We start from the raw sequence: 11,701 nt of genomic DNA on the forward strand, positions 1-11,701 counted from the left end.
CCAAGATGGAGAGTGTTGTGGTAAACGCAGCTCTCAATCCAATATTCTACTACTGCAGGATGAGACGGTTCCGGTTGTGGTGCAACATGGTTATTACCTGCAGATCCTTTAGACTAAACGACCTTCACGATAGCATGAGACCGGGATTTTCAGGGATGCAGGCTAGTAGTGATGCAGCTTATAGGCTGAGGATGGTGCGTGCTTCGAAGATGGCGAACGGGACATTTGAAAATGGACAATGTCAAACAATGTCACAGAGTGTTGCCGACTCGAGTGGCACTGGGTGTAGTGGGCTCGTAGAGGAATTGGCTTCGTCTTCAGCTGATAATTATTGTGAGACTAATTTATAATTAAATTCATTCAAGAGATAATCAGCATCGGACTGATATGAAGAGGCTTAATAGCTTGAATAATTACTTCTGTTGTGCCCAAATTATTATCGCTATGATTACGTTAGGCTTGTTGGCTTTCTTATAGCTATGTAGACATAGACTGCGCTACATATCGCTTTCTCATATTTCAATATGTTAGATTCATCTCTAATTGGTACAGTATCGGAATACATTGTAGTCTCTTTTAATATTGTATTGTAAATTTAGTAAGTTCGTTAATTTATATTTCTTCATTTAGTTCAAAAACAAGTTAAATTCTTGCATCAAATTCAATGAATTTTTTCCCAAATTACAATCAAAGAAAATCTCAAAGTATAATGGCCATGGTTTTAATACTACTTTATCAAATCAAGGTAAGGTTATTGTTAACCCCTTATGTAATTGCATAATTTATACCCTACGATAAAATGTAACAACTAACAAAAAGTGTCCATATCTTGATATCTTATTATTATATCATTAACATACAATTCTTAGTGTCAAAACCCCATAGTCCGGATCTAGTTGAGCATGCAGAACATGAACACAGCCAGGTCGTAGTATCCTGACTCCTCCATACCATGCTTCACCATCTTCCTCCACACTTCCCAGTGTTCTGCGCTGTCCGCGTGCTCTGTCACAACTCCCTCATCGTCTACCAGCTTCTCTGCTATATCTTTCTGCAGCTGGGGTTGTAAGAGTTGTCAATAAGAAGAGCATTTTCAATAACCACATGTGTCGTTATTACAGACAAAACTTGCAAGAGATACGATTATGTTTATACATATCTAGCTTACCTCAATATCGGAGAGATCAAAGTCAATTCCATCAAAGTCCGCTTGTGACCCCTCGCCACTTAACGTTAAGGTATATCTCATATGGTAGCGTGATTCTATGTCGTACAGGTCAAAGTCAGCTGATCGTCTCTCTCTAGATTCGAGGTCTGAAATTATAATTTATTTGTATACTAAATGGTGTATATATATAAGGTATATACTGGTCCTTACATACCCTGTTATGTGAGTACGACCTTGATTACGACGAAACTTACAATGATCTGTAAGGGTTTTGTTTCCAGAGGTAATTCCAGGGTACTTGATCTTGAAGGCCATGAGATTTAGATAGTTCAGGATATCGTTCTCTGCAACATTGGTTGCACAACCACAGATATCAGACTCAGGGTCCAGTAGTCGTTTTACCAATCTGTACTGTTCGGCGGCGCTGTCCCAGACCTCAGCCATATGAAAAGCGTGGGTCAGTTTATCGAGGGTGTTGAAATTGGTAATTCCCCACCAGGTTCGATTCATGTTCCTCATCACCTGCGCAAATATCAATTGGTCAGTATCAAGGTGCTGAGAGTCTTATTTGAGCACTGAACAAGGAGTCGGACAATAATGCCTCATTAAGTCTCTTAAGCTAAAACGCTCAACGTATCTCCCTCGTTACTGTTCACCACACTTACCAAGTCGAATGTCTTCATACTCTGTGTCGAAAAGTCTTCATCATACCCTGCTAACGGTGCGTTGGGTAGAATCCTCGTGTCGCTCATCAGATCAATATTTACTGAAATATCATGTATCTTAAATAATGTCGTTCACTTCACTAATTTTAATTGGGAAACCGATTCATATTAACTATAAATAGCATGCATTATGGTGGTAATTGGCCACAACCGTCGTATCTATTTGGCAAGAGAAAGATACATATCTTTATCAAAATATACGAATTACCTGTTGGGACGCCATTATCCTCCGTAGCATCCTCCTTGAAAAAGTAACGGATGTCCTCTAGTGTCAATGAATGTATGCTATGTGCTACCATTGGGGCAAACATCTTCGATATTCCGGCCGCATCTAGGATTCTCGGGCATTCTTCAGAAGTTGAACCTGAAGTGTTATTTATCATTTTTATTGTTCACAGAAGAGAGTTTCAACTTACAGGGAATGGAATGCGTTTCATTTTCGCTCGGTCAGTGAATACTAATAAGGATACAATGTCTTACAATATCAAAAGTAGAATGTAATGTTTTTGTGTATTAGAGCTTTAGCCACAGGTAGGTTGGTCTGTACGGAGTCCCACAGTTTCAATTCCTTGTTTAACTAGCCGTACAGCAAGGATATATACTGTATGATATTAACAATTAGGAGTGATAAACATCAAAAGCTTTTATAATGATATGTTTTATTACCTGCTCCAACAGTTCCGATTAGAAATACGAGAGCTACAAACATCATATTGTTCTGGTGTTAAACGGTCAAAACTTTGTTGTTTGGGAAGATTTAAAAATACAAATTTATTCCTCCTCAATAAAACCCCAGAATACCGTGCTCTGTGGAGGAAGAGCACTGTCATTTTGTGGATGAATTGTTCGGAAAAAGGTTGAATTTATAACTTTGAGACCCGGCATTCCGGGGCAACAGAATTTCGGAAATTTATTGTATGAAACGGTGGCTTGAATTACAAGAAAAACGGATATTATATATATAAAAGCCTATGAGAACATGAAAAAATAGCATGATTTATGACAATTTGAGCAAAAAATAGGCCAAACATGACGGAAAAGTTCTCCTATGACTCTGAAAAGAGTCAAGAGATTTAGTTTAACTCCTCAATTACTGTGGGCAGTGGTGTTTCACTGTTAAAAGGGCTTACGGAAAATGAAAACGCGTTGCTTACAACGCGACAGTATCCTTCAATTTCAAATCAGGGAAACGTGCACATTGTACAGGGTGGCCCAAAAGTGACTACCCACACGCAACCTCTTAATAACTCACGTAATTCGTCTCCAAATTGCACCAAAATTTCAGAGATTATAGATATGGGTCAAACTTAGATTTCCTGAAAGTTTCGTAAGCCACGCCCAATTACATTGGGCGTGGCGTGACACTCCCTCTTTTTCACTATTGTCTTCATAAAATGAGAACGCTTTAAGCTAAGAACTCAAAATTTTTTGCACACATTTGGCTTGATAATTGAAAACCTTTCCCAAAGTTTCAAGTTCATTGGTTAAATTATGGCTGAGTTATGAACATTTCAAAACTCATCGGATACGTGATCCGAGCACTCAGTCAGTGATCTCTGCACTTGGTTAATGGCCTGTTTAGCTCACGTGCACCGCTTGATTGGTTGCAGCCTGCTTATGGGCCGGCCTATACAGCTGACAGCACCTAAAACGCTATCACACGAATTAATGGTGGTGTCACCATTTCAGGGCTTGTTAGCCCTTCTAGTCACAGGTTCCTTACAATCAATAAAAAAGGAATGAACCATCCATTGAATCATCGAAAATGGTTCACTATCCTCCCTTTACTGCAGAACAACGATTGTTCGTCTACCTGAAGAAAGAAAATGGGGAGTTCTACCCTCAGATTAAACGACAAGTCATTATTGGTATCCAATCAAAGCCTAATGAACCTCATTAATAAACGCTAACGCCTTATTCTTGATCAGATTAGGTGACGAGATCACTAATTGAGTGCAAAGATCACTGACTGAGTGCTCGGATCACGTATCCGATGAGTTTTGAAATGGTCATAACTCAGCCATAATTTAACCAATGAACTTGAAACTTTGGGAAAGGTTTTCAATTATCAAGCCAAATGTGTGCAAAAAATTTTGATTTCTTAGCTTAAAGCGTTCTCATTTTATGAAGACAATAGTGAAAAAGAGGGAGTGTCACGCCACGCCCAATGTAATTGGGCGTGGCTTACGAAACTTTCAGGAAAACTAAGTTTGACCCATATCTATAATCTCTGAAATTTTGGTGCAATTTGGAGACGAATTACGTGAGTTATTAAGAGGTTGCGTGTGGGTAGTCACTTTTGGGCCACCCTGTAATTAATGTTTCATAATTCGATTAATTAAATGAGATGATAAAATTTCCCGTGGATATTATTACGTTCCTCAGCGAAAAATAAGTTCGGGAGAGATTTTACCACCTTAAGGTCAATAAATTTGGTTCCCAATAAATTTTCGGTCATACATCCGGATCCCGATCGCACTGTCGCGGCACTCTCGAGGCACTCTCGTGGCATTATGGCGGCATTCTCGTGGCACTAATCACTATGGTGGCATTCTCGTGGCACTATGGCAGCAATATGGCGGCACTCTGGCGGCATAGTTCCAACTTTTAATCATGTTCGTTTAAAAGCATAGAAAATCATTATACCTTCATTATTATCTTTGATTTTTCCATTATTTAGCTACCGATTTATTTCCGATTTCGCACATATATAGCAGCGGTTTTAAAGGTTAAATTCTAGAAGGTGTCGTTTCACATAATTTTTTTCAATGAGTTTAACTAGATGCAGATACTGTCTGATGGGAAAAGGAAGTAAGATAATGTGAAAGCATAAAAGCAGTGGATTACACATGTAATAGTCAAAGTAGTTCAGCAGTAGGAACGTTGATGTCATTATGTTAATTATTACAATGTAAGCTCAATAATATTCATGTCATATATTATGCTCTGTTGAAATTGTGGTCTGCTTTAAAATTAGTCGCCGAAAAATTTAGTCTCAAAAAATTTGGTTTACAACAATTTTAATCACAATTTTGACTAAATTTATGGTAGAAATTTGTCGGTAATCTACATTTTATCTTAATTGCTAAATCCTGATAATGCCCCAACGTATCCCTAATCTCAATATATATCTTCCTGATAAAAGGCACCGATTTCATAATACTACAGGGTGGGCCAAAAGTCAGTACCCATACGTTGGCCTTTATAGCTCAGTCACTGAGTGCCCAATTTAAATACTTCTTTCTGATATGACTTAGTACCACCACTGGTTCGAGGAATTTGTCAACTCTAAAAATATTCGCGTTCATTTTTTTCAAATGGAGGTTCATTTTCACATTTATTTGATAGTTTGGATAGTCGGATCAAGCTAAATGTTATTGAATTGTGTTTGGCCATTCGAATTACGTTTGTCCTGAAAGAATTAGAACTGATGACCGAGATATGAAGCATAACGAGTTTATTCATTACGTGTGATTAGGTGATTGGTTTACCTAATCACGTGATAAGGTGCCCCCGTTAACTACCCCGTTAAACATTATGGGAATTGTTAAGGGTGCCCAATTAAGGTGTCGTGTCACGGTGTCACATAATCACCCAGTCAATATTGTTAACGAGATACAGAAAATGCTTGATAACTTCGTCATTTCTAATCCGTTTTGCCTCATGTTTTCAGATCATATGCAACATTTGATAATCTACCGTCTCTGAAAAAATTAGGCGTTCAGTATGTTCAGAGAAAACAATATAGGTGTTTTAATATTGAATGGGCGTGGTCTAAAATATTCGAATTTTCAAATTTTGACGACGGAATCCTCGAACCAGTAAGTACAGTATGCCATCTGCAAAGCAACAGCTCTCAAATATAAAACACGGCGGAGCTATTAAGGCCAACGTATGGGTACTGACTTTTGGCCCACCCTGTACTACTAGGATACCGTTACCGGGGTCTCTGCACGATAAGTATTACCGTATGGTGGATCTAGTTAATATGAATAAACTCTTTGTGCTTGATACATCGGTTATCTGAGAAACTTAATTTTCCATTTTTCTGGACATAAGTACATCAAATTCTTCATTTAAAAAAAATGAACACCAATATTGATGTATTCTTCGAACCAACGATAATAAATCAAGAGGCTTGCATTTGAACATATTGACATGAGTGCAGAGTTGAACCTGTACGGAACCTAGTAGATTCAGTTCCTTGTTTAACATACCGTTCAGCAAGGACATCCACTACTTTAGCCCGGCGAGGCACATAGTTCACTCTACAACTCAATGTCAAATGTTTGGTATATACTAGCCAAATTCACAAGATATATCCTTGTGTTTGAGAAGCGCTACTAGAACTGCTTCCTTTCCCTTCAGTATCCCACAGTCTCTCGATTTTTGTAACTGCAAGAGAACTCTCTTAAACAATTACTAGACACGGTGATTATAAATCAAGAGGCTTGCATTTGAACATATTGACATGAGTGCAGAGTTGAACCTGTACGGAACCTAGTAGTTTCAGTTCCTTGTTTAACATACCGTTCAGCAAGGACATCCACTACTTTAGCCCGGCGAGGCACATAGTTCACTCTACAACTCGATGTCAAATGTTTGGTATATACTAGCCAAATTCACAAGATATATCCTTGTGTTTGAGAAGCGCTACTAGAACTGCTTCCTTTCCCTTCAGTATCCCACAGTCTCTCGAGTTTCGTAACTGCCAGATAACTCTCTTAAACAATTACTAGACACGGTGATTATAAATCAAGAGGCTTGCATTTGAACATATTGACATGAGTGCAGAGTTGAACCTGTACGGAACCTAGTAGTTTCAGTTCCTTGTTTAACATACCGTACAGCAAGGACATCCGCTACTTTAGCCCGGCGAGGCACATCATACTAAATAGCACGTCATACTAAATTATTACAATTATAGGGCACTCAGCGACTGAGTAATAAGCCTCAACGTATGTGTATTGACTTTTTCCCCCTCCCTTTTGTTGACATTTCTACCAGACATAAAAGAGTTTGGGAAAATCACGTACAGCTCTTCTGAACAACACAGGCAGTTAGGCGATATATTTGCTAAATAGTACCTGCAGATCAGCTAATGAGGCAGAAATTATGTGACGGCTATTCTCTCTAAATTACCGTTTATTTTGTTGACTTGGTTCCTAAATACTTCCAAGTCTTGACTCTTGCAGATGATTACCAATTCTTGGCAAGAGAACAATACTGTTACTGATTAAGACTGCAACTTGGTAATTGCGCCAGGTGCTGCTCTGCTATAACGGTGGTTTAGTCGACGGAATCTTATCTTTTGAGATTAATAATCAGAGCCTTGATTTTAACCGGTCAGACTTTTATTTACTCAGTTACACTTACAGAGTAAAAAGCAAAAGTTATGCGGTCTGTTATAGCAGTACCACTGGCGCTGTGAAAAGGGGGTTAAGAAGGAGGGGGGGGGGGGGGGGGGGGGGGGATTTCGGTGAATGCTCAGTATACATAAAAGTTGTAATTCATGGGTTTCTATGTAATTATAATAATCCTGCCTAAAATAAAGTTGTAATATAACTGTATTATTGCAAATACTCACTGTTATATTTTGTTAGGTGGAAGCTAATCTGTACGCTTTTGTGTACGCGACAGTAGCTATGAACTGTACCGAGAAGGAGTGGGAGGCTATTTTCCAGGAGTACACTAAGGAATCCCTGCAGAGCAAGCAAAGATATCTCATGAAGGCGTTAGCGTCCACTTTTAATGTGGACATCGTCAAGAAACTCCTCAAATACACCATGGGTATGTTAAACCTGATAATTCTGTCATATTTCATACGTACTTGTTCAGATTTGTATTCAGATTTTACGATAGTGTTCACATAACGAGTACTGTGCAACTCTCAAGATCACATGAACTTGTGAGATGAAAATAATTGGTTTAACTTTGACACTAACAAAGTAAGTGACTCAGATGAGAAGATGATCAGAAGACAAGACGCCAGGATTGTTCTGATGCACATATCTATGGGAAGCTACCCGGCCAACTACGCTACCTGGGACTTTCTCAGAGAGAACTGGGCCTTCTTCTATGAAGAGTGAGTCACTGAGGAGTGTTATAACACAACCGGTACACTACTTAATCTGTAGTATTATAACACTACACAACCTGGCCAATTTCTCTTATAGTGCCACTTTTAGTGTGACTTTTAGTCAAGTTACCAAGTTACTATGGTTGCCAATGATTCTGTACGGCCCAAACTGAAGTCATTCGAGCGGAGACCATGGCCTATCGGGCGCCTATCAGACGCCTATCGGGCGCCTTGCCATGGCCAATACTACGGCACATTGTGTTTGGTCGTTTTACAAACTTGAAGGTACGTGACACGATCAATTTTTGGACTGATTTTACTTGTATATTATAAATAAGATGCGTCGAGTGCGAAGGAATCCTCTGATCTCACCCCACCGTGTCGAATGCAGGCTGCTTGCTTAGCATGTGTCCAAGTTCCCTCTATAGAGTTCGTGTGGGCTCCAGTCTCTGGGTCGACAAAGTTGGTAGAGTGATTCACATTAAGGTGTATATATCCCAAGCTCGTCAGGTTGACATATCCCTTCCACTTGTCTGTGATGACGGTCGTCCCTCTCCTCACGTAGGTCTGTACGATGTTCCCCAGGGTCCCAGCGTCACGATAGTTTCCAGGGAAGAAAGCCAGAAAGCAGAAGTCAGAATATCGTTGAACTCCTCCTGCCAGCCATGTTCCCTGGACAGGCCGTCCTCTGTTGAACTTATGCTTCCTGAACTTCGCTTCATCAATCTCCACAATTGTAGAAGGTCCACCGATGTTAGGGCTCGTCTGTATATCTTCTGCCATATGCTGTCGTATTGTGTGGAAGATCCGTCTGACTGTTGTCTCAGCGACACTCGCTCTCTCTGCAGTCCTCGTGACCGTCAGGCCCTCAGCAAATGATGATAGGATCAGGATGAAGTCACCATAGGAAAGGGTACTTTTAGAGAGGTATAGTGTGTCCTTTAGGGCACTGTCAGCAGCAACCGTCCATGTAGATGGCAGTGGAGCAAGGTTTTATCACCATTCTGTCGTGGTCAGGACAACGGGAACACCGTCGTTTCGTTGAAAGGATCTTCACGTCTATTAGATACTGGCTGCAGTTTGCGTCTGTAGAGAACATCCCAGTTGCTTGTAGCTCCTCGTAGGTAGGGTTGGTGTGAGTTCTGATTGTGTGGACCTTGGTGAAGACGTTCAGGATCGATGGTTTGCAGTTATCAGATGTGATAATACATGTAAAATCAGTCCAAAAATTGATCGTGTCACGTACCTTCAAGTTGTAATTGACCGATAAAATAACTAAAAACGGTCAAACACAATGTGCCGTAGTATTGGCCATGGCAAGGCGCCCGATAGGCGCCTGATAGGCCATGGTCTCCGCTCGAATGACCCAAACTTTTCCCAATAATGATGTTAATAAGATTTGCACACTTGCAGGTTTGGTCACACTAACTCAGGGTTCGACCTGCTCATAGAATCTGTTATCGGCCAGTTTTACAAAAAGGAAGATATAGATGAAGTTAACAAGTTCTTTGATAACAAGGACGATTTGGGCAGCATTGAGAGAGGAGTTAAAAAGGGTAACGTTCTTATTTCGTTATTCTTATAATAACTTGTAATTAATAAGTAATTAATAAAGCTGAAATACTCATACTATTGAATATCTCCATGAACATTGAATATTTGGCTATGAATATTGTGTTCTGTGCTGGTAATAGTGTATTTACAACGATTACAACACAAAATCTAAATATATTCAGAACAATCTAAACCCGTTCAGCACTAACACAAATGCTGATTTCTAACCCTCTCCAGGTCTAGAAGCAGCCTCACATCGGAGAGAGTGGTTGAAGAAACATAAAGAGCATGCTGGAGGCTGGTTAAAAGTTAACTTCCCCCGAGACTAGAGCAGATATCCCGCTCTCCAGTTACAAACTTTTTCTCTCTTCAGTCTTCACTTGTCAGCCGACAACATCCAGTTAAAACATGCCTCATCACTAATTGTTGACGCCGGAATAATGTAATTGTGTCTGATTTGCGGGACGATTAGGGCTGTTTTCAGTAAATTATTATGTCAATTAAAAGAATTCCAAATAAGCGTGCCACGTGATCTGTTAATTAAAACATACTCAGTATATTTGAAATGGTGTTAATTTTGTTATTATGTATCAGGAGGAAAAGCTTGTAAATTTGGACAAATTTAGTATTGTAAATTAGGATTGATTTGGAAAGCATTCTTAAAGCTGACGTATGTTATTAGTAATTTAAATTAGAAGAATAGTTCTTGATTTAATTTAGGAGTGTCCGTGTTGTATCTTCATTCACCACAAATGTTTTAACTTAATTTTGCATCCTGTTTTGTTTTAATCTTTATTTAAATTTGTGTATTATGATGAAATATTTATTCAGCTGGCTGGAACAGCTAAGATTATTTTATCATCGTCGAACCCGCGGAGTGATTTGATTTTAAATTATGAAAGCAGGTTTAGGTTTCTGACGGCGACGATATTAGTCGTTGCATCACAAAGCAAGTGTTAAGCCAGAAGATTCACGAGTCTTCGCGGTTTCAGAAAGTTTTGTTTATTTTGGATCAAGATGAAATTGTATCTAATTTGTCTTGTTTAGTTTTTCTGCAGTTTATTCTTTTTTTTTGCATTTCCAAATTCTTCCCGATGAAAATAAAAAAATTGTAAGTAGACTCCTTATTGGATATATTTCGCAGAATCAGGAACATTTTTATTGGATTTGAGTTTAAATTAAAAGTTTTAACCGGTGCTCGAGTAAGCAGTTCACGAGTGATATTAAACACTCTACACTCTACACCCGATATGAGGGGTCGTTCACATAATAATTAATAATAATATTACGTAATCACTTTTTGGACAATTTTAACCCCCTCCCCCTCCGTAACCAGTTTTACGCATATCTATTGACATTGTGTTAAAATTACGCTAGCGTAATCATTTGGAAACCCCCCTCCCCCTCGGCTGATTATTGATTACGTAATATGTGAACAACCCCTAATATTAAAATCAGTTCTTGAGGGGTTTAAAAACCACCGTTATGTGAGCTGACGGCACCGGTTCAAATGGATTTATACCGCTAATCTGCTATCTCTACTACCTGTGGATCAATTCTTGCTATATTTATTTAAATTGATTTTGATTGAAATTTATCTCTATACAAAAATGTATATTTAAATACACACGAATATCATAATAAATTGTATAATTTTATGATATTATATTTTATGTTTTATGACACCATGCTAATTCACAATTTATTTCAGCTTCAATGCTGATACAATTTAACATTCGCAATTACTAATAGTAATATAATATGGTAACTTCAAACTCGGGAGATCAAATTGTTTTCATCTCTCAAGACGATGTTGTATAGCGAAAACTATTTCTGGTGTATTATTTGTCTAATGTTTTATTAAGTTTAGGCTCTCGTGTTATATTTGTTGTTTTGGAAATTACGGGGTATCAATTTGTATTTTCTCCAATTTTCATCTAAACGCAAAGCATGATCACTCGTTTTAATTTTATGATTAGTTCAAGCTTCCTACTCGAGAAAATCAAAAAATGAATGAAATTTTGAAGAAATATAATTACTAACATTGTACATACATATAGAATATAGATGAGTCGTACTACCAATACAAACAGAATACAGATCCGTCTGACAAAATCATTTTCCGACCGTTTTGAGTCCCACTAGGTGTCCTTTATGGCCGACCAACTTTTCCAA

General features: G+C 38.6%; 2 protein-coding genes across 2 annotated transcripts in view; one reads left to right on the top strand and one right to left on the bottom strand.

Moving 5' to 3' along the window:
• LOC134826575 (endoplasmic reticulum aminopeptidase 1-like) overlaps positions 1-11,477 on the top strand; it is a 34,259-nt gene extending 22,782 nt beyond the window's left edge. The window contains exons 18-21 of the mRNA XM_063838998.1: positions 7,497-7,683; positions 7,855-7,978; positions 9,386-9,528; positions 9,764-11,477. Coding sequence (XP_063695068.1) covers positions 7,497-7,683; positions 7,855-7,978; positions 9,386-9,528; positions 9,764-9,855 — 546 coding nt within the window. The 3' untranslated portion in view covers positions 9,856-11,477. The remainder of the gene's footprint in view (positions 1-7,496; positions 7,684-7,854; positions 7,979-9,385; positions 9,529-9,763) is intronic.
• On the bottom strand, positions 840-2,602 carry LOC134811979 (uncharacterized). The gene is made up of 6 exons (XM_063819147.1): positions 2,560-2,602; positions 2,102-2,257; positions 1,834-1,934; positions 1,423-1,690; positions 1,169-1,314; positions 840-1,057 (listed from the first exon to the last, which is right to left on the bottom strand). Exons 1-6 carry the CDS (start codon positions 2,600-2,602, stop codon positions 893-895), a joined length of 879 nt encoding a protein of 292 aa, XP_063675217.1. The 3' UTR covers positions 840-892.
• Positions 11,478-11,701: the final 224 nt, after the last annotated feature.

The sequence above is a fragment of the Bolinopsis microptera genome, chromosome 2, assembly GCF_026151205.1.
Source record: "Bolinopsis microptera isolate Bmic1 chromosome 2, MBARI_Bmic_1.0, whole genome shotgun sequence".
Classification (NCBI taxonomy): Eukaryota; Metazoa; Ctenophora; class Tentaculata; order Lobata; family Bolinopsidae; genus Bolinopsis; species Bolinopsis microptera.